The sequence below is a fragment of the Alternaria rosae genome (assembly GCF_020736505.1).
Source record: "Alternaria rosae strain MPI-PUGE-AT-0040 chromosome Unknown BKA58scaffold_2, whole genome shotgun sequence".
NCBI classification, from domain to species: Eukaryota; Fungi; Ascomycota; class Dothideomycetes; order Pleosporales; family Pleosporaceae; genus Alternaria; species Alternaria rosae.
Window position 1 is genome coordinate 2,262,368 of NW_025763571.1, and position 26,150 is coordinate 2,288,517.

A 26,150-nucleotide genomic window follows, 5' to 3' on the forward strand; every position below is an offset into this window, starting at 1 on the left:
TTTGGTGGTGGAAATATACTGGTGGGAAGTGCAGGATACACATGGTCAAAGAACAGTAAGAGACGGACATTACAGATCTCGCTGGGATCTCGCTTTGGGCCTACAAGGCTTGCTTCTTCTCTGAAGCAAGGCCCCATGGCTGGTGGACATGATCTGGAGGAGACTTCATTCTCACATCAAGGTGCTGGAGGACAGACAGTCTATGGTGCCTTCGGGTGCTAAGCTGGGCCTACCTTGGAGATTTGGAGTTCTTCGTCTGTTTGAGCTTGCTCGCCTAGATCCTTGTCTCCTGCATACTTCTCGATGGCGGCTCTTATGAGTTTGGATCAATTCGAGAAATGCAGCATGCGAAAGGTATGAGAGACTTGAGGTGAGAGTGCCTGCAGTCGGTGGTCGATGTTTGAATTGGGCCTTATATTAGCTTTGAGGTTTTGAACATTGGTTTGCTGATGGTTGGAGGATATGGGATTCATCTGATGGTCGGGTCTTGGTTGGGCTTTGGTTGGAGTGGTTGGATATTGGGTTGGATTTTCTATCAAGGGTACTTCAAGGTTTCGCCTCAGCACCAATGAATCTTTCTACCTCACTTATTCTCTACTCTGATAACTTCTGAATTGACTTCATTTTTGACATGACTTCTTCTTTGCTTCACTTCTTTCTTCACAGCATCCTTTCTTAGCTTGACTTCCAACTTATCTTCTATGTTTGGCTTCTTCCTTGACTTGCGCCTTAGCCTAGCTCGCCTCTTGCTTGACTTGCTTGCTTGAACATCTTACTCCTTTTCTGAATCAGTGTCTTCCTTGGATCTGCTCTTACCTCATTCAAGGAAAAATCCGAACACCCCGGAGCCAATGTTGAAGTTGGACCGCCTACTTCGCATATTCTCATGTTGATGTGGGCTCCAGGGTGTTCAGTTTTTTCCTTTAATGGGGTGCTCTTGCTTCACTTGCTTCTCTCTTAGACTGGTTGCTTGCAATGAATACATTTTCTACTGCCTTCTACCTCGAGCTTACAGCGCACACCACTACTGCACGCCTTGAAGAAGTCTTCATGTCTTTACAACACCCTCCCCCCACTACCTACCCACTCTAAACATGCCTCCTCCTCGCCCACTCACTAAGAAACTCCCTCCCCTCAATCCTCCAAACATCCTCCTCAACATAACTCCCATTATACCCCCTACCCCTTGCCTGAAGAACAAGATCTAGTCCCCTCTCACCCGCACCCTCATCATACTTCGGCCACCTCGGCAACCCCGCTCCATTCGGATCCCCCTTCGCCACAAACCTTATCCACTGCGCACTCACCTGCTCAGCCAGCTTCTTGTACTCCTCCCACGGGCCATAGAAGCTGGGGTTCGCAAAGACAAAGGCAACTTCAGTGAAGTGCGCAACGCCCTTGTATGCACGCGGATTGCCGCCTTCGCTGGCGGTGTTGCTGTTTTGCCAGGGGAGCGTGTTGAACCGGTATATGTACGTAGGTGAGTACTTGGAGTAAGCGCGAGCATCTGCCAGGCGAGGCGCGTGGTAGAACACGTCGCCCATGATGGCGGCTATGCGCTTATACTGAAGCCCTTGCTCAGCGAAGAGCTGGACGCCGGTGTTGAGGGGGATACCCACGGTGGGGTCGTTGGGGTAGAGTTCCATGATGCGCTGAATGACGGCGTCGGGGAAGTTGAAGCCCGTGCTGTTGGCGAGGTAGGCGTATAGATCTTCGTCGGTGTTGATGACGCCGTCCGCTGGGGCGTTGTCGGTGCCTTCGTCGGAGTTGGTGCCGTAGAGATGCGGGATGTGGGCGAAGCGGCCTGAGGCGAGCAGTTCGGTAGGGTAGGCGGGGATGATGTCGCCGTCGACGATGGGGTACCAGCCTGGGCCTTGACTTGGGGCTGCGAGAAGGGGGAAGATGGCTTCATATGGCAGTGTGCGTAGGCAGGCGAGGGTGTCGACTTCATCCGTGCAGTTTGCCTTGTCGACGATGTTGTCGTAGACGGGCTGGTACCAATCTGTGCCATTGTACCATGCTGTCGCTGCGGACCCGGACTCCTGAATGCTGCGGTGGAACAAGTTGTCCGTCTGGCCGCCGTACGACATGAGTAGCTGGCCCACTGCGAAACTCCCGGCGGACTCGCCCCAGATGGTCACGCTATCCTTGTCGCCGCCGAACGCTCCAATATTCTCTGATATCCATGCAAGTCCCTTCCGCATATCTCGAAGCGCGAGGTTCGTCTGGCCGGTACCCTGAATCTCCCGCGAGTATAACATACCCCACCCGCCTTTGCGGTAGTTGATGCTGGCTGCAATGATGGGCTGACCAATTTCCACACTTCTGTGCACGATGTATGTCAGGTTATAGTTTGCAAGCGCGCTGGTGCCGACTTGGTAGCTTCCTCCGTGGATCCATAGCGCTACGGGCAGCTTTGCGTAGTCGCGGGCTGATAGACCTGCCGGACGAACGATGTTGATGCTCAAACAGTCTTCACTCATGCTGAAGTTGGCAGCCGACGGGTCCGGACAGCTATCTCCGTACGATTTGGCAGGGCGTGTGCCGTTCCATGTGGTGTTCAATGATTGGGGTATGCGGAAGCGGTTCTGACCTCCCGTATCTTGTGCATATGGAATGCCTAAGAAGATGTCTTGATTGAACGAGGGCAGATGTACACCTTCGTATGTCCCGTTCAGCACTGTGACCGTGGGTTCGTCAGCATGCGCTATTGTAGTTAGCAAGCATGTCGCGAACACCCCCACTTTCCAAGCTCTTGCAATAGCTGCCATCATGCTGGCGTGTACCCGTCGAGATGAATAAGTGAGAAAACCAAAACGTGGAGAAGCGTTACTTGTATACAGCACCTGCCAGCAATCAGAAAGCTAGCAATGATAGGGCGTATCTTAAGAAGCACCGAAAGAACCCTGCATCGTGACGTGATAGCTCTCCCACTCTTGTGGTGGACATGCATATCCGTGGTGATCGGCAGAGGTGCGTGTTCGGCTTTCCGCGCTAATCGGGAAGGTAAGTGCGGAGCTGCATGTGCAGTCGCACCGACGAAGATGCCGGCACATATAAGCTGCAAGTCTTCATCGCTAGCATAAAACATTACGAGATACTGCAGATGATGAGAAGCGAGACGAAAGTCCAGCAATCTCCATGATCCAGGCCTAGAATAGCTTGGATAAGAAGCTTCTTCTCTTCTTCGCTGGTTCTTTCTCTGGTACACTCGCCATTGTATATGACGGGGAGAACATTGCTTGACCAGGTAGTTCTACTAGTACATCGACGACACCATACTCTGGTGTCTTGTTCACCGGCGTGATGTCCGGTACAGCGTTCTGTTGCACAGGACTGACGTACATTGGCGATGGTGTATTTGGCACTGATGTCGGCGACACCGGCATGGACATTGGTAGTCGGGAAGCACTGACGAGGTGTGTCGACTGTGGGTGAAGATATGTCTGCGCTGGAGATGGTTGCGCGTGCACATACGGTTGTACCTGCGGCTGGAGCCAACGTGGCGGGCTAGCAGTCTGCAGTCGTTTGCTTTCAGCGGCCCATAATTCGAAGACTTGGTTCATAAGTCGCGTCCATTCTGAAGGGGCTCCCTGGAAATTGTAGTTGACGCGGCGGTCTGCGAAGGCGATGAAGTAGTGCTGTTTGTTGTACGGCGATATGGCGACATACTGGGTGTCATCAGCGTTATACTTATGCCATCGTGGGGGCATGTTTTTCGAACTCACACTGACGGTACCCGGTGCAGTTTCCATCAAAATCTTGTTCAATCCGGTGTAATGGCCGTTGAAGTTCCATGCCAGATGTCCGTCCGCGAACAGAACGAACCAGGCATCTTTCATCCCAAGACCAACGCAAGTTGGCGTAACCAGCGACTTCTTCACTTTATCCTCGAGACCCGAAGGTATAGCAGCCCATATCGAGCCCTGTCCGGGTGCGCACGCGAAGTAGCTGAACTTCTGGCCGAAGGTGACGAAGCACAAGCTGGCCGCATTCGGGAACGACTTTAGCCATTGCGCAAGATCGGGATAGTTGAGGTCAAAGTACGTCCGTGAGTGGACTGGGTCTGATTAGCTGCGTGCGTAACATGGGGCGGGCCCGCGCCGTCATCTGTTATGCGTTTCATGGTCGCGGAACCTGGGCCGGGGTGCTACTTACAGAGCTTGTCCTCCCCATCTAACGTCTTGCAACCAATGTACCAAATCGGCTCCGGAGAGTCTCCCTGAGGGGCAAGCGCGAGACAGTAAGGGCTAGCGACTCTCCATGGATTGCTCATGGAGCTCTTGAATAACTGGCGAAGCGTCTGCGGTATCTCATGGCTGCACGCTGTTAGCCGCGCCTTCCTCATTAGCATGCGCAACTTACAACTTCCATGTTTGGCGACAGTCGAAGAAGAAGCTATTGCGCGGTCCGAACACGAAAGTTATCTCTGGCATCTTGTTGATTATACGACGAAACTGTACATGCGAGGCAGAGAAACGAAGTTGGGCCCATCAGCAGGTGTGCGGCGTACGCCCAAGGACGTGGCGCGTTGGGGGCCGCAATCAGCAGCACCAATTGAACGACGACGTGGAATCGTCGGTACTGCCCGCTCATGTATATCGAGTTTCCCTCGACCTTCAAGCCGCGCATATATGAACCTATTATCTGAGTGTCTAGAACGATAGAAAAGTCTAGTCAGTATCCTAATAGACATCGCCTATGCTTGTCCATCGTGCCTAGGTAACTAAGTGAGCTCACTACATGGTGTATAACGCAAGAGTATTCTCGAAAGGTGCCTGTTGCTCATGCGGATTCGTTACCACGGGTTTCAACAGTGCAGCGTAGACCGCTCTAGGGCATCACAACCTTCATAGGCGACTTGGACAGTACGCGCATATGGCAAGACATCTGTCGTGATTATGCTATTTCATTTTTGCATCTAATCGTAGACTGGCCTATCTACCATGCCTTCTGGTTATCCAATCTCGCTCAGCGTCTACCGCTACAAGAATGGTATGAGCCCTAGGGCTATCTCGATTCGTGGTGTCGCATCGTCAGTCTCGGGTCCTCTAAGCCGCGGTGGTCTTCTCCTTACTAGTACAAGTCAGCACATGTCTCATATACACGTCAGATTACAGGACGTACGGCAGAGGTGTGAACCGGAGGTAAGGCTTGACAATGCGGATGTCAGGGAACATGGTCTTGGCATCCTCAGTCTTGACGGCCGGGTGGACGATGACATCGTCACCAGGGATCCAGTTGATGGGGGTTGTGATCTTGTGCTTGTCGCCGGTCTGCAGGCTGTCGAGGACGCGGAGGACTTCGGCTGTGTTGCGACCAGTGCTGGCAGGGTATGAGAGGATGAGACGGATGGTCTTCTTGGGGTCGATGATGAAGACTGAGCGGATGGTGAAGGCAATGCCCTTGCTGTCGACGTTGGTTGCGTCTTGGTGGTCGATCCTGTTCATGCTGTCAGTCATGTCGCAATGTCGCGAAGAACGTCCACTCACATGTCGTATGCCAACGCGATCTGGCGGTCCTTGTCGCCAATGATGGGGAACTTGAGCTTGCTGCCGGAGATCTCGTCGATGTCCTTGATCCAGCCATCGTGCGAGTCGACAGTGTTGGCAGAGAGACCGATGAGCTTAGCACCGCGGCGGCTGAACTCAGGCTCGAGCTTTGCGAAGGCGCCGAGCTCAGTTGTGCATACTGGGGTGTAGTCCTCGGGATGCGAGAAGAGGATAACCCAGTTGTCGCCGATGAACTCGTGGAAGTCGATGGGGCCCTGGGTGGTCTCGGCCTTGAAGTTGGGGGCCTTGCTGCCCAGGCGGAGAGGCTCTGGTCGGTCGCTCATTGTGTTTTCTGCGCGCATGTTAGCTCAGGTCCCAGCGATTTGCGCAAACATGCGGGGTGGCGGGGTAGGTCGCAAGCAGCCAACGTACCTGGTTGTATGGCTTAGTGTCTGGGTGAGGTTGCGGAAGATATCGAGGTATCTTCTAGATGCAATTTGGGATGTCGGAGCGGTATTATGAGGGAGAGAAGAAGTTGAGGGGTCGATGATGCCTTTTTGTCCTCTTGTAAGGCCATACACAACATTCAACGACCAACACTTCTAGCTAGCGTATATTGCGCAATCGTCACCTATCTCACGTGAACTCCACCAGACCTTTTTCTGCCATTGAATTTGCCCACGTCGTTTGGCCAGTGAACGAATCACAGACTCAACATCTCCGGCGGTATCGCATTGCCAATTATTGCCCCTCCCTGCCGAGCATTCGTCGCAACCGGAAGCAGGTAGAAGCCAATGATGATGTTGTTGGTGATTTCTCAGCGATATCCCTACTTGTCAGAATTCAAATAAGCTCCGAACCATACCAGAGCGTTCGTGGACCGTTCAGCCACTGGTATGGCGTTTGTTTGATCGAATCTCGCGGCAACGTTGTGCATCGAATGCGCGTGTTGTCAGTTTACCGTATGAGACTGCGTGATGCGTGTAAATTGGCAACAGAGCCTCTTTCGGTATGGAGGCGGGATGTTTGCCTGTGTCGCTGCAGCCAAACCATTGGGGTACTCGCACTCTGCTAGAACGTTGCGCTTTCACAAACATCAGCATCAGCTGGCAGCGTGCACATGTCTGAGATGGGTAGCTTCAGGCCCGCAAGAAATCTCGCGACTGCCTTTCCGAGCACACCGTTCCCACGCGTCGCGCGAACTCTAATGTCGCGACGTCACGCTTCTCCAGGGCTTGCAGACACACCGAGTAGCCACCTGACTGCACACACATATATTACACACGCGCTTCAACGTCGCTACTCCCTCCTAGTAAAGCTTCGCATCGGCAACCTCGGCAGGGTCCTACTTTCTTCTCGCCTGAAGCCTCAAAGTGAAGTTGGGCCGAACTTCCGAGCTGGATTCTATTGTACCCACTTGCGGCGACTCGTTAAGGACACGATGCAGATTTGTGCTGGTTATCGCAGGATAGATTGACGATGAGGCTGCTTGCTTTTGCCCAGGTGCCGATACTTCCCGCTGATGATGTCGGGGAGCCATCTGCTTGTCCGAGTCGAGATGCCTTTGCTTGAGGCGCGCCAGACTCCTTCCCGCATGACGCACCGGATCTACCCTGTTCTGCACACGCTCCAGCAGCCAGAGGCTTCGAGGCGGCCTTGGCATGTCGGTGTACACGATAATTCCCAAGTTTACCCCGAAGCGGGACGCCCCCATGCATGTGGGCCTGGAAGATGGAGAAGGAGTCCTATTCCCGACCAATGCAAACGACTTCTGACAATCCCGTCGGGAGAGAACCGGGCGTCCCACACCGTCCAGTTGTTCGTTGGGATGCATATCGGCTACGCCTGTGGTTTAGCGGACCAGACCTAACCGCCGCTTAAGCTATCAAGGTCGCGCTTTTCAGCGTCACCGGGTTCACGCTTGCTTTTAGACTCTGACGCGTTCATTGCGAAATCATCTACATAGCTCCTAGACATTTCGATTGAAGAGGAGGACCTTATGGCAGCATGAGTGCCAACCCGGAGATCAACCTCCCGAGAGACTCTGAGCTGGGAGTCTGCGCAGATTCAGATTCAAAAAGCCAAGCGGGAATAAGCTTATTACCGGACATGCGCAGGCCATCGGCAGAGGAACCAAGGAGTCGCAATTCCACAGCCGAACCAGACAACGAGCCAGAAAAAGACTATTACTATGGAAAACAAAGCACCAGTAGCGAGTTCATACCGCAAGAGAACGTGCAGAGCTCGGAAATCGTCTGGCGGTATCTCACATTCGACACCGAACTCCCACACCCGACCTCGATACATCCGACACAAACCGACCAGGAAGCTCCACCTGAACCACCGAACCTCGTCAAATACACAAACCCCTTTGACTGGTCAGAGACAAGAAAGAGATTCACGATATGTGTCTCATGCATCATCACCGCCCTGACTGCGTTTTCGGCCGGAGCTTACAGTCCAGGTGTTGAGCAGATGACGCAGGAATGGGGTGTCAGCAGTGTTGCAGCGCTGGTTGGCATCACAACCTTCACGACAGGATTCGCTATCGCGCCAATGGTCCTCGCCCCGTTCTCTGAGATCAACGGCCGCCGACCAGTCTTCCTTGCTTCAGGCATTCTGTTCGTCATCTGCCAGCTCTGCTCTGGTCTCACACAATCGTATGCTGGCATGCTGGTTGCACGCTTCTTCTTGGGCGTGGGCGGATCTACCTTTTCCACTATGGTTGGTGGCGTGGTATCAGACATCTACCATGCTGAGGATCGCAACACCCCCATGGCTCTCTTCTCGGGTGCTGCACTCTTTGGTACATCGTGGGGTCCTCTGGTTTGTGGTTTTATTGCGCAAAACACGACTTGGAGATGGATCTTCTACGTACAGGCCATCTCATGTGGAGCGGTTGTGGTGCTGATTTGTGTCGTATTCAAGGAGACCCGCGGCTCGGTTCTCCTGTCCAGGAAAGCCAAAGCTTTGAACAAGTGGTATGAGGCACGAGAGAAGTCTGGCTATTACGGCTTCAACGTCGACAATACCGAAAAGCCCGGATCTATGGAGTCGCTGCGTTTGAGGTGGAAGGTGCGATCTGACGAAGAACGAGCTTCGCTCGGCAAGATGATAGGCGTTTCCCTCTACCGCCCATTCCATCTTCTCTTCACCGAACCTGTCGTATTCTGGTTCTCACTCTGGGTAGCCTTCTCCTGGGCCGTACTCTACCTTACATTGGCCGCGATTCCGTTGGTGTTCCAGAGCAATCACGGCTTCTCGCTGCAACAAGCCAACGCAGTCTTTGCATCCATGGGAATTGCCAGTATCCTGTCGACCATACTATCTATCTACCAAGAGAAAATCGCAAAGAAGAGCGGGAAGTTGACTGGCACACCAGAAGGCCGCCTTTACTTCGCGTGCATAGAAAGCGCATGCATGCCCATCGGCCTCTTCATGTTTGGATGGACAAGCTTCCCCGAGATACATTGGGTTGTGCCAGCAATCGCGATCGGCATCGCTACCGTTGGCATCTTCAGCATCTACCTCGCGACTTTCAATTTCCTCGCAGACACATACCATCGCTATGCGAGCTCGGCACTGGCGGCGCAGTCCTTCTGCCGAAACATGCTTGGTAAGTCATCTCCATGCAGAATAAGTGAATGCATGCTAACATCATCTTAGGTGGTATCTTCCCGCTCATCACGACACAAATGTATAACAAGCTTGGGTATGGTCCTGCGAGCAGTTTGCTAGGCGGAATTGGCGCATTGTTGACTATCGTGCCATGGATTCTAGTCTTTTATGGACCTAGAATTAGAGCAAGGAGTAAATTCGCAAGTGAGATTATGGATGTTACTTCCTGACGGGCAATGAGCTTGGTAGATATAACGCATAGCAATGTATTGTTCAGGAAATGATAAGTTCAACTGTGACTAGCACCTTCAATGATCAGCACGAACCAGCGCCAGGTCCCAATCTTAGTCAAAGACGCCTTCTCTTCTTCATCTTGGTTCTCAAAGTCACATTCTGGAGAACGCCGACGCGCCAAAGGCGAAGAGTGCTGTCGCCAGACGCAAGTAAGCCTTGGTCACCGAATCGGGTTAGTCAGGCCAACTTGTTGCATCATCTCCATGCAGCTGCGAGCCGGCAAACCGTGACACCTGCACAGCCTCACAAGTCAGCCCTGCCAGCTGCCAGCTCCACGGAAAGATGCGCACACACGAACCTCACCTTTGGCGGAAACCAAAGAGATGCATGCGCATTTCCTTCCGGTCTCCACCACAACCTTAAGTGGCGACTGACGGAACTTGCCATTACATCAAGATTAAGTGCTACTCCGCTCGCTTATAATCATGGACGACCTCCTTCCCTCCTACGAAAGTGTAATGCGACGCGATCCTTGGGTGCTCATCGCTCCCTATTTGCCTTCGCAGGACCTCTGCTCAGCAGCTCTGGTTAACCGGCGATGGCACCAGACCTTCACACCGAACCTTTGGGGCAGCCCAGCTTCGCACTTTGGGGTCCAGAATGATACTGTTTATGGTGGGTTGTTGTGACGCAGACACAACGATAAATACTGATATCCAATAGTGGCACTCACACGATTCAAGCGTACATTACCATATGCGCGAGCCTCTGTACGAGAGCTCACACATACTCTACGTTTTCCACCGGCTCATGCAGAGCTGTATGATGGGCCACACGCAGAATGGCTTCGAGATTGTTTGGAACACCTGCCTCGCCTCCAGTGCCTAATTGTGGACGGCCTGCCCTTCTTCGATCACGCGTGCCTCCTGAGCCTGCGACACTCAAGCCTACAATGGAGATTGACTCGTCCCAACGCGTTTCCGGTGTTCAGCTTACGCCTGCTAGACGCTTCCAGTTGTACGAACGCTACGTCAATGGGCCTCGCAGAAGCACTACCGCACTTTCCTGATCTTGTCTCGTTGGACCTATCAAAGACTGCGGCTGCAAGGGACAATGCAGTCCTTTCGACCTTCAAATACCTCAGGAATTTGCGTGTGCTGAATCTTCGTGGGATTGGCATCAAGGATGAGGATTTCTCGGTAGTTGCGCATGCAATCAATAACCGCGTCAGGAGCCTTGACATCAGCAACAACCTTTTGACGGACACTAGCGTGCGACTCCTTCTTGAACTTTGCCTGAAAGAGAGGGTCGTCGTGACCCATACTTCACGTGGACCACTGGCACCTGTCGAGAACGCGAATCCCCCCGATGAACCAGAGACTTTCGAGTCTGAAAACCTCGTGGGCCACCTTCGTAAGAAGCTTACTGGCGGCTTCATTGGTAGCTTGAGCATTGAGGAGACGAGCGATGTCGGAATATCGCACTTGTACCTCTCGAGTAACGCAATAACTGTCGAAGGTATATCGGCTTTGCTACTGTCAAGACGCCTGCAAGTCCTAGATGTGGGTATACTACCCGCTGTAGTGACGCATCCTTCTACCCTCTCGCTCGAAACACCGAATGATGACTTGGAACTACCTAGCGTATCGAAGCTTACTCCAGTACTTGCTGAGTATGCTTCATCTAGACTTCGATACCTGCGGATCAACTACGAGTTGGTCACAGAAGACGCGCCTTTTGAAACGCCCAATTCGCCACGAGCGGAACTCGCTGGGGACCTTGGTGTCTACAAACCTTCAGATGCGCATGAGATCGAAGCTGTAGAGCCACCAACGCCTGAACTCGATTCCATCCCAATAGCTGTACACGAGGTTCCAGGGGACTCATCACATCCGGTTGAGCTTCCCGGCTCGCCTGTAACGCCTCAACATGCTGAAAACGACAGGCCGGAATCAGAACTTGCCCATGGTGAAACGCGAAACGCAAACGTTCCCAAAATATGCGTTACTCCGCAATCACTACAAATCAACAGAGATCCTGCCTGCGCTCCGGAAGCCATACATGTAGACTCACCATTGAGTCCTCTGAGCCCACTGGGAAACGGGACCTACCGGCCTAACGCAGCTGCAAATAGGTATGATCTAGGAGAACATCTCTCATCATCTACGTCGACCCACGGCAGCAGTACACTGGATCAAGCGATCCCAAAAACTACGAAGAGGTCACGAGGCAACTCGTTTTACTACATCGAAGACAGAAAAGTCCGGCTGGACTTTCGCCAAGCAAGTGAACCTCGACTACATCCTGGGATGCTTCCAAAGCTTCACACCCTTGTTTTGACGGATGTTCCGATCATGACCAGCAACAGGGAAATCATTCATCGGATCATACGCTTTATCAGGGATGCAGCTGAGGAAGCTTCAATCGCTAAACAGCGGGCCAGGCATACCTATGTACTACCACCAGGACGTAGGCGTGCAATCGCAGAAGAAGAGTACGCACGAAACCAGTTTGCCCTTCGGAGAGTAGTACTTGAAATGGCGGCCCCGCAGTCAGCGCCTAAGAAAATTTCCAGTAGCTGGCGGGCTTATCCAACAAAGTCGACCACTGAAGATGCGGACTCGGAAGCATTTTGGGAGGCAGCAACGCATGATTTCTCGTTCTTCGATGACGAAGAATGCGGACAGCCTGGTCGTGAGCCAGGCCTCACCCTGCCCTTGGCGGCTATGAGTGGGTTAGAGCTTGCGCCGAGCCATCGCGTTCCATCTGAGGAGCCTCGCAAGGCTACTCTCGATACTGATCCGTTGGTTGATGTGGTAGCAGAGATTGGAAAGTTTCGAAGAGAGAGGAAAGCCGCATACAGCAATTTGGTAGAGATGAGCGAGATTGAACCGGATGTAGAAGGGTATTGGCCTGGCGACATTACTGTTCTGAGAAAGCCGGTAGATGCCGAAGCTGGGGAACTCGATTGTTACGGTAATCGGTATGAACTTGGTTGGTTTTACCGTTGAACGTGATAGCGTGGCGTGGCGCAGCTTTAGCACAGGGCAACGCTTTTACGTTCCCAGTCCACTTGCTGGGCTGATTGGCCATTATAGCACATGTCTGAGTGTGAAAGAGATAATTTTCAGCATTATTGCAAGTATTCAGTCCTTCAGGGCGGATAACCAATTACCGATAAGATTACTCACCGGTTTCGTGACCGGTTCCAAGGGTTGCAGTGGGCTGACCCCGCGCACAATGACACCCTCATCGATACACATCTGCCCACTTGTGCAAATGCTCTCGAGTTCTTATTCATTTATTCAGTTCATGGGTGCCAGAGCACCGCCCGCCGCGACGTGACCACAGACTTTACCCCCGGTCTGGATGCACCGCCACGCAAAGGTTGCCTGCGCTTATCTCAAGCACTTTGTTCTACTGATACTGGCTATCGAGCAGCATCGAAGTACTTTCAATAACGTTCATCATTCTTATCCGGTCTCTTACGGCTTTTTTGTACATCAGACACAACCATGGGCCAGTCATGGAGCGGTCAGCGAACGATTCAAGCAGCTTATGAGCGACGTGGAAAGAAAGTCGCCTTGAAATCGAGACAATCAAAAGACAAAAGCAACTACGATGGAGACTACTATTTCTCACCTAACGCAGATGCGTCCGAACGGTACCGGTATAGCCAAGCAGCCTCCAACAGCGTGACAGCCAAACCTGGACATGCAGGTCGCAAGTCAGCCTCTTCACATACATCACACCCTGCCCACGTAAAAGCCATAGGAAAAGCCAAGAAAGAACGACCATCACCCTCTGACAGACATCGAACCAAGAAAGAAGCTCCAAAGAAGCCCAGGTCCAGCCACACACACGACAAAACACCCGGAAGAAGGAGCACAAAACACAACTCGATCCACCGAGTAGACAGCCACCACCAAAACGATGAGCATTATTCCAAGAAAGAAAGGAAAGAATGCGCAGTTTGTACAGACGCACTCTCACTACACCACTTCCCCGACCGGCCCCCCACGAAGAACTGCAAACACAGCGTCGACGTATGCCGAAAATGCCTGCGCACATGGATCGCTTCAGAATCCAGCGCGAAAATGTGGAATGACATAACATGCCCTATATGTAAAACGCAACTGCGAACGGCTGATATGAGAGAGTTTGCGCCGAAAGATATTTTCAAACGGTACGATTCCCTACTCCCCTACTCCCTTCTCACACCTCGCACATCCCCGCCCACTCAACAACCCTGCTAACCCCCCACTAGCTACACGACCCTCTCCTCCCGTGCAAAAGCCGAGTCACGCCCCGGCTTCCGCTGGTGTGGCCTCAAAGGCTGTAAAGCAGGCCAAGTGCACCTACCCAACTACCCCAGTTTCCGGTGCAACACCTGCGAAAAGACGTCTTGTGTTGTTCATAATGTGGCATGGCATAAGGGGGAGACGTGTGCAGAGTACGATTACAGGACGAATGGGAAGCTGAAGAAGGAAGAGGAAGAGGCGAGTAGGAAGGTGGTGGAGAAAACGACGAAGGCGTGTCCCGGGTGTAAGAGGCCGATTGAGAAGAACAGGGGCTGTGATCATATGACGTGTAAGTTCTTTCCTGTTTGTATTTTACTTCGATAAGAGGTGTGGAAGCTGATTTGAATAATAGGTGCGAAATGTCATGTTCACTTTTGCTGGAAGTGTATGAAGCCGTATTACTCATCGAGCACTCTTGCGCGCAACACTGGAGAGCATTGTCTTTGTCATGGGATTCGGGAAGGCTGATTCACTATACGCGGTTATTTGGGAAAGAAGGAATCGATGGAGCTAAGAATAAGGAAAGGAACTATTATACTGAACCTGCACGTTTTACACAGTCAACTCCATCAGCAGCGCTGGTAGCCCGGCATCCACCAAATACGCCACAGTCACCCCCACAACCGATGTCAAAATCATATACTTGAACCAACCACCCTTTTTCTCTTTCTTCCCTTTCTTCTCCATCCAGTGCCATCCCTCAGCGCTCTCGTCAATCGTCCTCGTCGGCACATAATCCAATTTCGGCGCCACAGCCAACGATTCGATGAGCCCCACTTTCTGAGATGGCACAATGTACTTGTGTAAATACCCAGCAAAGAAGCGATCAAAGTATGACTGGTAGCTGTTCATACGCGTGAGCTTGCCGCTGTTTTCGACGTATGCCTTTGCTCGTTCATGGCGACCGGCTTGGTATTCGGCGAATAGGGCAGTCAGGTCGGGGGTGGAAATGCGGCGGGTGAGGTTGGAGGCGAATTCGCGGTGGAGGATGTTGCAGAGGTAGACGGCGGATTCGATGGCTATGTTGGCGCCCATGCCGAGGTCGGCTGTCATCTGACGTTGCGTTAGTGATGCGTTTTGCTGGTGATGAGTCTGGGAGGTTTACTTTGTGTGCCGAATCTCCTACGAGAACTATGCGTCCCGCATGCCATTTACTCAAGACCCCTTCTTCGACATAGAGAAGACCGTGTCGTTTGTTCGTCTTCCATACATCTTCCAATGTGATATCGTTTGTCATAGGAAGGTCGGCGAACCTCTTCGCCACCGCCTCGATCTCTGCTTCAGTAGCTCTACCTTTCCTCTCTGCCTTTTGGAATTCGTCTTTGAAGGTGACACCCCATAAAGCCCTGTCCATCTGTAAAAAGAGGAGCATGGTAACGTCCTGCCCAAGAATCATATGCGTATCGGAGGTACCGAGTTGTGCACCGTCCGGAACCTTGCTGACACCGAACAAACCTCTGAATTCTCCGAACGACATGACTTCTTTGTCAGTTTCGGGTATGCTACCTGGTTCGAGCTTGTCGGCGTGGTCCCACATGAGCTTCCGAACATGACTGTGCACACCGTCTGCGCCGATGACCATGTCACCTTCTTCGGTAGAGCCATTAGCTAGGTGGACACGAACACCCGTATCAGTTTGCTCGACACGTTCAAGGCGCCTACTGGTGTGAATTTTGGACTTGTCTGGTAGCCCTTCGTATAGATGTGATACACAAGTCTGGCGATCGAATAGGATACACGGTATCTTGAAGCTTTCATGGAGTCAGCGTGTGATGCATCCACTTCACGTATATCTCAAGAGTATGGCAACGTACACTTTGCTCACAGCCTGCATAGTGTCATCGCGGCAGATCAGACTCCCGTCTGGCCATCTTTTGTACGAGTCATCGATGGGTGTCGTAGTTTTGGTTATCTTGTCGAGAATACCAAACTGGTCGAAGATGCGTGCGACAGCGGGCCAGATAGTCAGTGCTGCGCCTTTTAAGGATACAATCTTTTCGTGCTTTTCGAGGACGACATGATCGATGTTGGCTAGTTGTAGAGCGTGAGAGAGCGATAAGCCGACAATGCCGGCCCCGATGACAATGACCCTGAATGGTTTTGAAGAGGTGGAATCTTTGCCTGCCATCATGAATTGCGATGCTGATGCAAGGGTTGTGCTGGCGAACACTGGGTCTTAGGTCCGAGGCCCAGGGCAAGGGATGACCGTGAGGCGAACCTCTGCTGGCTTTACTATTGTTCTCAGATGACGTCTGTCGTGATCATTTAGCCTGGTATTATTCGAGCGGCTTTCCAGTACCCAAATAGTTACAATTTGCAAGTATGGGGTGGTGCCGCAAGGGATGCTTCCAACGCTGTTGGCGTATCTCGGTTTCCATGATGCTGACACGAGCGCCATACAAGCACTTCGGGCGTCTTCTTAGACGAATCATATCGTAGGACTTTCGCAATCTATTCCATATCTTGGAAGCAGTACAGTCAGACGAGTCCGATATGATTCAGGCGCCGTCGGTCTAATGGTGTCGAAGTGAGTGTCTTTTTTTTGGACGCAGTCGCGCCTATATAGTTAACATGGAGGCAGCCCCACGCGGGAGATGCACGATAAAGGTCGAGCGTGGAAGAAAAATGTCTACCCCGTCCGAGACGACAATTGCAAAAGTTTTGCACTCCTTTTCAATGATGGTACGATGCGCTTCGTGAGTAGACATTGTTGGATCGGCAATGAGTACTTCGGAACTTGCTGTTAACATGGTAGCCAGGGTAGATTGGTGGATTGGTAGCACTGCTGACACTGGTAGGTGATCAAGTTGCCGAACAAGGCCGCAATGACTGTGTCCATGCAGGAACCAGCTCGCTTGTGAGTCGGAACCTGGGGTAGTGGATCAGCAGCCCTGGCCCGATACAAGATGTCGTGTTAGGTTCAGATGTTCCCGGCTGCGCGACTCATGAAATGAAGTAGGATATGAACTCAACGTAGCGATGTTCGCAAATTGGTTTACAGGTTCCTTGTACGAAAGTGGGCTCAGCAAACCTTGCAGGTAATTGAGTGAAATGGAGAGAACTCCGACAGCACGTGATGGCAGGTCGAATTCGGGAAACACCTGCTGTGATAGTCACTAACGTCGGCAGAGAAGACTGGATTGCCGAGCTTGGTATTGACGGATCGGCCTTAAAACGACGCGGTAGGGTGCAGTGAACGGGAGCTGCGACGAACTGCCTAGTCAGTCCACATGTTTCTTGGCACACTAGCCATATTGGTCGACCCCAGCTCGCACCTCCAAGCAGGCGCATCACGGTATCGCGCCTGTCTCGCAGCCAACGCCCCTCCGCCCATCGCCCACCGCTGGCTTTCGAATCGATGAACACGGTGCACTCGAGTTGCCGGGTGAATACGCGCTTGCCGTAGCTTGCACCTGACAGGACCGGCGCCGGCGCGTCATTTCGCGATCGCCCAACATCATCCTTGCGGGTCTCTGGACACATTCGCACTTTCTACATGGCGCCTGTTCCTGACACACCACTACCACGCGTGAGAAGCACACGACCGCCCCGGCGACACATATCTGACTCGGCGCCAGCTAGCAAGCGGCGCAAGTACGTTCCAGGCGGACCAGGAGGCGGGGGAAGATACGTGGATGACGAGGGGCTGGAGACGCCCGTAGGAGGAACTGGACCCGGAGGATACGCGTATACTGGTCCCCGTGGCCGTGTAGGACGCATCAACGCCGAGCGGCAGGGCCTGCCCATATCAGCGCCTTCACCCTCATACACCAGACCTCGACGCGAAAGGCCGCCAGCTGGACCGCGTTCCAGTTCGGCCGCCGCAGTCGCCGCCGCCGTGGCTCAAAACGATGGATACAAGCCGCGCGAGGAGCGGAGCTGGGATGAATTTCATCCGGACCTGGACATCGACGCCGAGTTCCCCGTCTACAGCGCAGACCAGATAGATGGCATCAGCCCTGCAGACAGCGCCCCGGGAACTCCGCTCAATGGCTCATCGACTGGCCAGTATGCCGTCGACAGCGGTCTCTCTGCGGTTCTTGACGGCCTACGGGCGCAACAAGCAGAGAACGTCGCGCAAGAGCAGGAGGATGCAAGCTTAGCCGTCAACGGCTCAGGCGCTTTTGTCACACCAAAGCGGCGTCCAGGTCGACCGCCTCGCAACAGAGACTCCATGCTAGCCGGGCTCGGATCGCCGCCTCGACCACGAGTCAACCCCCTGCCGACTATGAATCCAAGGGAAAAGCTGAATCTACCTAAGCCATCGGTACGCCAGGTCGACCCATTCAAAGAACACGAAGAAAGCGAGGGCGTCAAGGTCAACTATGTCGACAAGACAATGGCAAACATCGGATACCAAGAGAGCGAGATCTTCACTAGGCCATCGGAAAACAGCCTAATCAGGCTACCTGAAGGCTCTATCGAAGAAGATCTGGATCTTACTCTGCAGACAGAGGCTGAAGGTACTGCAGGCGCAGTTGCTGTAGGCCGCGTTGAGTACGACATGGACGAGCAAGACGACCGGTGGCTGGAAGCACTCAACGTGCAGCGGAAGGAAGAGGGTGTCGAGGGCATCAAGCCTGCGATATTCGAAGTGACCATCACCCAGATTGAGAAGGAGTGGCACGCGCTGGAGAAGCGTAAGTTTGTGTCGTGCTAAAACGAGATGGACGTAACAGCTAACATGTGAAAGGCATACCAAAACCCAACCCGAAGCCACCTCAAACGCATCGACCACGCTCGAGCAGTGCAGCTGCTGTCAACGGAGAGCCTGCTGGCCAAGGCGAAGAGCAAGATACAAAGTGCGCCATCTGCGATGACGGCGACTGCGAGAACACAAATGCAATAGTATTCTGCGATGGTTGCGACTTAGCCGTCCATCAAGAGTGCTACGGCGTGCCTTTTATCCCAGAGGGACAATGGCTGTGCAGACGGTGTCAACTAGTGGGGCGCGGCACCCCTGTCAGTGAGCTTCCGGTATGACCTGTTCCTACCTGCTTTACCAAATGCATGCTGACACTCACAGGGTTGCATATTCTGTCCGAATATAGATGGTGCATTCAAACAGACAACCACAATGAAGTGGGCACATCTTTTGTGCGCCATGTGGATACCAGAGGTATCACTGGGCAATGCAACATTTCAAGAGCCAGTGCAAGACGTTGAAAAGGTACCCAAGACTAGGTGGAAGCTGGTAAGTGGTCAGGGCTCTTTATCGTCGGAGCAGCGTACTAATCGCGTTACAGTCTTGCTATATCTGCAAACAGAAAATGGGGGCCTGTATACAATGCGGCCACAAGTCATGTTTCGAGGCTTTCCACGTAACATGTGCACGGAGGGCTAGACTATGCCTGCGCATGAAGTCTTCACAATCGTCGAACCCACAAGATACGACTGTGCTCAAAGCTTATTGCGATCGACACACTCCGTCTGATTGGAAGCGTGAGTTTGATGTCGAGAGTGCGATCGCAGATGCGAAGGCCTTCTATCGCCACACCATGCGTCACATTCGATGGCCGGACAGCCAGGCCTATGCGCTCTCCATTGGGTCTTCGCACGCGATGCCTTCCATCGAAGGGCTGGACGACGACACCCCTGGATCTAACAAGCGAAAACGTGGGCAATCCACCAAGTCTTGGAGACTGCCATCTGGAGCTCCCGTTGTTCCCCAAGCTGTCTACCACAACGTTGAGAACACGCTGATCAAGTTCAATGTACGTAAGCGTAAGGAATTCGTGCAAGAAGCCTGCAAGTACTGGACACTCAAGCGCGAGGCACGACGGGGTGCCGCACTTCTCAAGCGTCTTCAGCTCCAAATGGAGGCCTTCTCTTCCATGGAGATTACTCGCCGCAACTTTGCCGGCATGGGCGCAGCTGGCAGACCCCGACTTCAACGACGCATCGAGTTTGCAGAACGTCTTGAAGACGACATGGAGCAAATCCGCGTTCTCTGTGAGATGGTCAAACAGCGAGAAGCTGAGAAGCTCAAAGACGTCTTGATACTACAACAGATTGTCGATTGCATCTACTTTCCAATTCCTCAGCTACTGCAGCCTATCTTGGTTCGAGCACAAACGTAAGCAATCGACTCCTAGATCTTGAACACATACTAACTTGAAAATAGACTCGACAGTAGAGGTTACTTCAGCGATGGATTCAACAAACTCCAAACCAAGCTCGATGAGAAATACTACACCTCGGTGCAGACGTTCAACGACGATGTGGCGGCGGTGTTGAGTGCTGAGCTTGGATCTGCCGCTGTTCCCAACGTTGGCGATGTTGAAGATCAGTTGAATAAGATTTCGCACAGCAATCTGAGCTCTGAGCAGAAAGAACTGAAGAAGGTCGTTAAGCGAATCACCAAGAGCTTACAGCCTTACTTTGAGGACGCAATCCGCAAGGAGTCTGAGCTAGCTGGCCGGCCTTACGAGAAACTACCTGATCTGGAGACGCTCCTCAACCAGAAGCTGCAACGTAGACCCAGCGTTCTTTCTCACGACGAGACTGTCCGACAAACGACGGAAAGCGATCCGACGACTATTGAGGAAGCTCAGGAAATTGCAGTCGACGGGGAAGAAGCTGCTGTGCTCACTCAAAAGCCAGAGGAGATGCAGCTTGCGCCCACACCCGACGAGAACGCTGCAGATGCACATCATGCACATCACACACATGATGAAGCGGCAGACGAAGCCGCCATCGCCATCCAACTTGGCCAGGATGCTCTCCACGTGTCGAGCGACCAGCCCCAGAGCGCATTGGCAGAAGCCCACGTGGAGACTAACGGTCGACCCGAACCTCTCACGCCTCCGAGATCCGAGAAGAACTTACTCAACCCCTTGGGTAATGGCGGCGTCCCCTGGTACTTTGAGCATTTCGACGTACATGGGACAACCGTGTACGAAGAACGATACACCGGTCGTGAGGTACTCCGAGACATGAGTGAGGAGCTTAGCGAGCTAGACGACGACGAGCTCGACGGCCTGGCCGACTCAGATCCAGTCCGGCCCACGGACACACCCGAGTCAAATGTCGCCGCCATCAAGAAAGCCGTAGCGCGCAAAAGGCAGAAGAGATCGAGGGGATGGTAGATTATGCGTTTGAGTTTTCTTTTTATCCTTTTCTTTGGCATGTGCTCACCGAGCCATGTCTTGTATTATCATTGGCATTTGCAGCATAGCTACCTTGATGGGTAGATGAGGTGCTACTGGCGCAGGGCGTTCACATTCGGAGTTGGAACATGATACCGCACTTCGATGGATTGTTTCAGCAGAGCATCTTCAGCAGGAGTAATTGGAGTGGAGGAAGGCTGGTCTGCATGGCGTCTAGTGGGGTTTGGCCAACGAAGCGCCCATTGCGATAGGCTTGATTATGAATATACTTGGTGGTAATGCGCATCATCGCTTGTTTCCTTGACTGATTATTTCACTTCGTTCCTGAAGGTCCTGCGCAAGCAGGGCAGAGCCTCACTCCGAGGGAAACGGCGGTGCGCTAGTGATATTGACGCACGTTGACGTTGACGGCTTAGACGGGGCGACCAGGGCGCTGCTCTTGCCCCTAGCAGTTGCCTCACCTGAGCCTGCGCAGCTGCCGTCAGAACAGGACAGTCAGGACAGTCCTTTGGCAGAGCGAACATCACATTTAGCTACAAATAGCATCTGGCCTCCGCTCTCTCATCACCCTTTCCACTTTTACTCCACTCACTTGCAGCGCAGCTGTCCTTAGCGCGACGCTTACTAAGTAGGGACGCGGCTACCGTCGATCAGCCCTGCCAAAAAACTGCCCAAACTCGCAGCTTCAGCAAACACCTCTCCTCAACCAACCAACTACCAACTCCCCCGACCCACCACAACATCATCACCATGGAGTACGAAAACGAACAGCGCGGCTACGATGGTTTGTCTCTTGCCCTGTGTGATGCCAACGCCCTTACTGACTGGTTTGCAGACGAGCCTCGCGGCTATGAACGCGACCGCAGCAGGTCTCCGCGTGGTGACCGTCGCGACGATGGCGCGCGCGCCCGTAGTGCTTCACCTGGCGGCCGCGACAGCCGGTATGTATCTGCTTGCTTGCTTGTGTAGATGGAATTGTTATTAACGAATACCCAGTGGCCCACCGCCAGAGCGCAGGGACGATGACGATGAGAGCCGCAACTCAGGCTCCAACCTCTTCGTCACTGGCATCCATCCTACTCTCAGCGAGGAAGAGGTCACTCGTCTCTTCGAGAAGTATGGCGAGGTAGAGCAGTGTAACATTATGCGCGATCCTCACACAAAGGAGTCTCGTGGCTTTGGCTTCGTCAAGATGGTCACCTCCGAGCAGGCTGACGCAGCAAAGGAGGGTCTACAAGGAGAGGTCCACCAGGGCCGGACGCTCAGCATTGAGAAGGCTCGCCGTGCGCGTCCTCGTACTCCCACCCCGGGCAAGTACTACGGCCCGCCCAAGCGTGGTAAGTCTATTTGCTGTCTGCATCGTACATGCCGTGCTAATTACATTTCAGAGTTCGGTGGACGTGGTGGCCGGGGCGGCCCTCGCTACAACGATCGCTACACTGACGACCGCCGTGGCGGCTACGGCCGACGCGATGACTACGGTTCCCGCAGCTCAAGATACGACGATCGCGGCTACGGTGGCGGCCGTCGCGACGACTATGGTCCTCGTGGTGTCGACCGCTATGCTTCTGACCGCAGCTACGGTGGCAGGGACGGCGGCCGTGATGGAGGACGCGATGGCGGACGCGATGACCGCCGGGGAGGTGGAGGTGGCTATTACGACAGGCCTCCACCCCCAGCTGCTGGCGCCTACGACGCTCCTCCTCCGCGTGAGGCGTACGGTGGTGGAGGACGCTCGTACGAGGGTGATTACGATCGCTCATACCGCTAGCTCTCAGCTGACCCAGGCAGAACCCAAGCGGTACTAAGTTAGGGTTCGTATGGCTTCCTCGGTTTGTCGCCTCTCTCAGCACTTCATTCCTGTAATCCCATGGCTACTTCACTGGGTTCAGTTTAATACGGCTTTCACACGCACACAAAGGAAATGTGGTCGACAAAAGTTCTTCGATATGGTTCGCAGCAAGGTAGGATCATACCATGATCTGGCGTCTTGCAGCTCGACATCGTCTTAGCCCTTCGTCGGCTCGGTATTTTCCTTGGAGAAACGGTTCAGCACTTCGGTAAATGCTTTCGGGGCAACGTCTATAGCCCTTGGGAGCACCAGTCATCTTGATCGACACCAAATTGTACTTCTATCTACTGCCTTACGATGCAACCTGGACGTCCAGTAACCCGTCCACACCACCTTCCGCATGACCAGCACTGTCTAAATACTCTTCCTATCATCCACCATGAACGCATCCATGTCAACGCAGCCCCGACCCAGTAACATTAATGGGCTTGCCACCGTCGACCCCCGACCATCACAGCAATCTCGCAATGTAAACTCGCTCCGATACGTAACGGATGCTTGAGATGTATCCACACAGCAACCCAGTCGCGTGTTGGTGCCGCGCAACTCGAACAGCATAGTTGGGCAGCTTGCCCGAGGTCCAAAGTCCATGCCAGAACCCGTGAAGATAGCTTGCAGACACGTCGCGATTGCTCCATGCAAACGAAGCGGTGTATGCATGTCTATGCTCCGGGGGTAAGGTACATTCGAAGGTGCGTGCCCCCAATCTCGTTTGTGTCACTTCCTTTTTCGTCACTCGTGCTTTCCTCAACATGCCACTCACAAGCCGAGTCGGAGTCATGCAAATGTCGACTGCACGACAAGGTGAGATCATGACTGCGACACTTACTCGATCTCGGTACCAAAATCCTACTCCACTGTTGTCATCGCCAACATGTAGTTGCAAGTGCTGGAAGGAGCGTGCCAGGCGTTGCGCAACGACTGCGCTTCACCATCATAATCTATGCTTGTGCGACTATTGAGATTCAGTCATCTCTGTCGCACGCATGCTATCACCATCATTGGACTCTGAATCGTCTATAGTCGCTTGATGAATCAAATAACCAACGTTAAACCTAATGCGCTGCTAATGTTCCTCAGCCCCTGCAATATTTGTAGTTTCGTAGAGCCATGTAGAATGCAAATGATGCCAAGTTTAATTTTGATCATGCAGCATGCCATTGTGAGAATACACTTCGACGCTTGTGCCTGGCTAAAGAAATAAGCTGTTCTTGGAGATCCACGGCAGCCGTGGAGCCGCGCGGTGCCCCGACTGAAAGGCCGATGCAGGGTTGGATGCAGCCTGCAGCTGGTAGCGGGCCGTCTCTGGCTTCTTGCACGACCGAACCTCAGCCCAAAGTCAACCGTCGCCATCGCTGCGGCGTCCGTAGCGGGCCACAGGTGCAACGCCTGTGTCTTGTGCGCTGTGACTTGGGTGTAGCGTGAAAGTCCATGGTCTTGTATATCTGGTCTTTCCGCGATGCCTCGCCTCTTTACTCGTACGCGCTCCGGTGGCCTATGTCATTCATTCGTCGTTCCACGTTCGTCACTGCGGAGCTTTCCTTCGACCAACCCCAGCTGCCGCGCGGCGACTCCACCAGCACCGTGAGCTTGACAAGTCCGACCCCAAATGTGCCCGGCTGACAATGCGACAGTATAAGACCATCCGGATCTTACGCTGACCTTGGCGATCTACGCCTTTCGCCCTCTGCCAGTCGTTCGCTCTCAACTCACGCAGGATGACCCGACGAAACGTCACTCCAGTCCTCGCGCTAATCCTCACGCTATCCGTCATCGCATTCTTCTACTCGGGCATAGACTCTAGCCAGGGATGGCGGGGTCTACCACAACACATCGGTCTAGGAGACCACATTGGCAGTGACGAGCGGCCACCTCTGAGTACCGGCACCGCCGAGCCCTCGAAAGATGCGACCCAAGACCCAGACTATGCGAACTGGAACCCGACCCCCGTATTCAAGCCAGGCTCGCCAATGGCTGCAGAACACAATTATACCTCGACGCTGGTGATTGCCAAGACGAAGCATGAGAGTATTGGCTGGATCCTAGACAAGATGCCGGAGCAACAGACAGCTGTCTACGTAGCCGACGACCCCTCCGCACCGCTGCATCCTCCCAAGAACAAGGGACACGAGGTCATGATATATCTCTCGTGGATCATTGACAACTACGACAACCTCCCCGACGTCGCCATCTTCATGCACGCGCACCAGCTGTCCTGGCACAATGACGAGATCCTCGGCAACGACGCGCATCTACTCATAAGTCGACTCAACCGAGCCCGCGTTTGGAGAGAAGGCTTCGTGAACATGAGGTGTAGCTGGAATCCTGGGTGTCCCGATTGGATGCACCCGGCGGAAACTGAGCTGAACCCTCAGAAGCAAGAAGAGATACTCCTAGCCAAGTCGTGGAGCGAGCTCTTCCCCCTCGACGAAGTACCTACCGTTCTCGCACAACCTTGCTGCGCACAATTCGCCCTCTCACGAGAACGCATACAAGCAAAGCCCTACGCGCAATACGTCTGGTACAGAGACTGGCTATTCAACACACGTCTAGAAGACCGCCTCAGCGGACGCATCTGGGAATACGTATGGCAATTCGTCTTCACAGGCCAGAACGTCTTCTGCCCCAAAGAACACATTTGTTTCTGTGATCAATACGGATCTTGTTTCGGCGGCGAAGAGCAATACGCGAATTTCATTGCCCTCAAGAACGAACTCGGAGCCCGGGAAAGGGATCTCAGAGAGTGGGAGGAGAAGCGCAAGGCCATAGAAGAAGCAACGCGAGACAACGATCAGACTAAGCTGCAAGATCTGGAATTACCAGAGGTAGGGAAAGATGCTGAATTTAGACGGGAGATTGATCGCCTGAGACCTATTGTCGATGGCTTGAAACATGATGCTGAAGTGAGAGGGCAGGATCCGAGGATGAGGGCTGAGGAGGTGGGGAGGGAGTGGCATGAGGGGGATGGCTTTTAAATATTCTTTTTGATACCCTGGGTTTTTAGCCGGCGTCTCATGTCGTGCTGTATGGCGTTGGTTTCCATGATCTTAGAAGGGCGTTTTAGCATGCTATTCGGGGAGGGATACTTTGTTGTAAGAAAGTGAATAGTACATCGTACACCACGTACATACCATACTCCAGTCCTTTAATCTTACCATTTCATCATGCGAACAGTTGAGGTTGCCCTTGTTCGTGGATATTCAGATGGGCGCGTTGAAGAGCATGGCTTATCTAATCACCCCAAGCCCACTGGGGCAGTCACATGCGTGCGCGTCATCTGTGCAAACAAGCCAAACTCAACCCCATCCCGAGTTGATTTGGCCCGCTGGCCGGCCCGCTTGTCATTTTCACACGACAGCAATCAGGTGTGTCTGCTGATCTGATTCCTACCATCTCGCATCAAACCAAACCACGATCCTAATCTCCGCACCTCGATGCCAGCTTACGTCGCCGAGACGGATCAAACTGCACTCCACCCTCTCCTCTTGTCGGGTCAAACTATGCTTTGCCCTTCCCATCGAATCGCAAATGATACTTTCTTGCG

General features: G+C 53.2%; 9 protein-coding genes across 9 annotated transcripts; 6 read left to right on the forward strand and 3 right to left on the reverse strand.

The window, feature by feature from the left end:
• Positions 1–1,088: 1,088 nt before the first annotated feature.
• BKA58DRAFT_417880 (Alpha/Beta hydrolase protein) lies at positions 1,089–4,493 on the reverse strand (the record flags this gene model as incomplete). Its single annotated transcript, XM_046172651.1, has 6 exons — positions 4,366–4,493; positions 4,159–4,319; positions 3,729–4,060; positions 3,267–3,671; positions 2,906–3,061; positions 1,089–2,846 (listed from the first exon to the last, which is right to left on the reverse strand). Exons 1-6 carry the CDS (start codon positions 4,434–4,436, stop codon positions 1,089–1,091), a joined length of 2,883 nt encoding a protein of 960 aa, XP_046029162.1. The 5' UTR covers positions 4,437–4,493.
• A 558-nt stretch (positions 4,494–5,051) lies between these two features.
• BKA58DRAFT_408885 (peroxiredoxin-6) lies at positions 5,052–5,836 on the reverse strand (the record flags this gene model as incomplete). The annotated part of the gene is made up of 3 exons (XM_046172119.1): positions 5,052–5,076; positions 5,128–5,442; positions 5,493–5,836. The coding sequence occupies 3 exons, from the start codon at positions 5,834–5,836 to the stop codon at positions 5,052–5,054; spliced, it is 684 nt and encodes a 227-aa protein (XP_046029163.1).
• A 1,398-nt stretch (positions 5,837–7,234) lies between these two features.
• Positions 7,235–9,370, forward strand: BKA58DRAFT_93394 (major facilitator superfamily domain-containing protein). Its single transcript, XM_046176230.1, has 2 exons — positions 7,235–9,108; positions 9,159–9,370. Exons 1-2 carry the CDS (start codon positions 7,500–7,502, stop codon positions 9,338–9,340), a joined length of 1,791 nt encoding a protein of 596 aa, XP_046029164.1. The 5' UTR covers positions 7,235–7,499; the 3' UTR covers positions 9,341–9,370.
• A 272-nt stretch (positions 9,371–9,642) lies between these two features.
• Positions 9,643–12,596, forward strand: BKA58DRAFT_354387 (uncharacterized protein). Its single transcript, XM_046168614.1, has 2 exons — positions 9,643–10,019; positions 10,068–12,596. Exons 1-2 carry the CDS (start codon positions 9,830–9,832, stop codon positions 12,353–12,355), a joined length of 2,478 nt encoding a protein of 825 aa, XP_046029165.1. The 5' UTR covers positions 9,643–9,829; the 3' UTR covers positions 12,356–12,596.
• An 11-nt stretch (positions 12,597–12,607) lies between these two features.
• Positions 12,608–14,145, forward strand: BKA58DRAFT_93405 (uncharacterized protein). The gene is made up of 3 exons (XM_046176231.1): positions 12,608–13,530; positions 13,612–13,934; positions 13,998–14,145. Exons 1-3 carry the CDS (start codon positions 12,860–12,862, stop codon positions 14,111–14,113), a joined length of 1,110 nt encoding a protein of 369 aa, XP_046029166.1. The 5' UTR covers positions 12,608–12,859; the 3' UTR covers positions 14,114–14,145.
• Positions 14,146–14,197: 52 nt separating this feature from the next.
• On the reverse strand, positions 14,198–15,773 carry BKA58DRAFT_436040 (uncharacterized protein; the record flags this gene model as incomplete). Its single annotated transcript, XM_046173387.1, has 3 exons — positions 14,198–14,698; positions 14,751–15,396; positions 15,460–15,773. The coding sequence occupies 3 exons, from the start codon at positions 15,771–15,773 to the stop codon at positions 14,198–14,200; spliced, it is 1,461 nt and encodes a 486-aa protein (XP_046029167.1).
• A 1,368-nt stretch (positions 15,774–17,141) lies between these two features.
• On the forward strand, positions 17,142–20,733 carry BKA58DRAFT_398400 (PHD-zinc-finger like domain-containing protein; the record flags this gene model as incomplete). Its single annotated transcript, XM_046171483.1, has 5 exons — positions 17,142–18,285; positions 18,339–18,622; positions 18,672–18,839; positions 18,892–19,721; positions 19,770–20,733. The coding sequence occupies 5 exons, from the start codon at positions 17,142–17,144 to the stop codon at positions 20,731–20,733; spliced, it is 3,390 nt and encodes a 1,129-aa protein (XP_046029168.1).
• A 658-nt stretch (positions 20,734–21,391) lies between these two features.
• BKA58DRAFT_93445 (alternative splicing regulator) lies at positions 21,392–22,791 on the forward strand. The gene is made up of 4 exons (XM_046176232.1): positions 21,392–21,538; positions 21,590–21,695; positions 21,751–22,091; positions 22,143–22,791. The coding sequence occupies exons 1-4, from the start codon at positions 21,505–21,507 to the stop codon at positions 22,523–22,525; spliced, it is 864 nt and encodes a 287-aa protein (XP_046029169.1). The 5' UTR covers positions 21,392–21,504; the 3' UTR covers positions 22,526–22,791.
• Positions 22,792–24,167: 1,376 nt separating this feature from the next.
• BKA58DRAFT_376992 (uncharacterized protein) lies at positions 24,168–25,777 on the forward strand. The gene has a single exon (XM_046169577.1). It carries the CDS (start codon positions 24,325–24,327, stop codon positions 25,579–25,581), a length of 1,257 nt encoding a protein of 418 aa, XP_046029170.1. The 5' UTR covers positions 24,168–24,324; the 3' UTR covers positions 25,582–25,777.
• Positions 25,778–26,150: the final 373 nt, after the last annotated feature.

Bases quoted from the DNA above. Each gene is read 5' to 3' on its own strand.
- BKA58DRAFT_93394 (XM_046176230.1), top strand. From the start codon at position 7,500: ATGAGTGCCAACCCGGAGATCAACCTCCCGAGAGACTCTGAGCTGGGA. The intron at 9,109-9,158 runs GTAAGTCATCTC...ACATCATCTTAG, and splicing joins CTTCTGCCGAAACATGCTTG to GTGGTATCTTCCCGCTCATC.
- BKA58DRAFT_354387 (XM_046168614.1), top strand. From the start codon at position 9,830: ATGGACGACCTCCTTCCCTCCTACGAAAGTGTAATGCGACGCGATCCT. The intron at 10,020-10,067 runs GTGGGTTGTTGT...GATATCCAATAG, and splicing joins CCAGAATGATACTGTTTATG to TGGCACTCACACGATTCAAG.
- BKA58DRAFT_93445 (XM_046176232.1), top strand. From the start codon at position 21,505: ATGGAGTACGAAAACGAACAGCGCGGCTACGATG. The intron at 21,696-21,750 runs GTATGTATCTGC...ACGAATACCCAG, and splicing joins CCTGGCGGCCGCGACAGCCG to TGGCCCACCGCCAGAGCGCA. The intron at 22,092-22,142 runs GTAAGTCTATTT...ATTACATTTCAG, and splicing joins CTACGGCCCGCCCAAGCGTG to AGTTCGGTGGACGTGGTGGC.
- BKA58DRAFT_376992 (XM_046169577.1), top strand. From the start codon at position 24,325: ATGACCCGACGAAACGTCACTCCAGTCCTCGCGCTAATCCTCACGCTA.
- BKA58DRAFT_93405 (XM_046176231.1), top strand. From the start codon at position 12,860: ATGGGCCAGTCATGGAGCGGTCAGCGAACGATTCAAGCAGCTTATGAG. The intron at 13,531-13,611 runs GTACGATTCCCT...ACCCCCCACTAG, and splicing joins CCGAAAGATATTTTCAAACG to CTACACGACCCTCTCCTCCC. The intron at 13,935-13,997 runs GTAAGTTCTTTC...TTTGAATAATAG, and splicing joins GGGCTGTGATCATATGACGT to GTGCGAAATGTCATGTTCAC.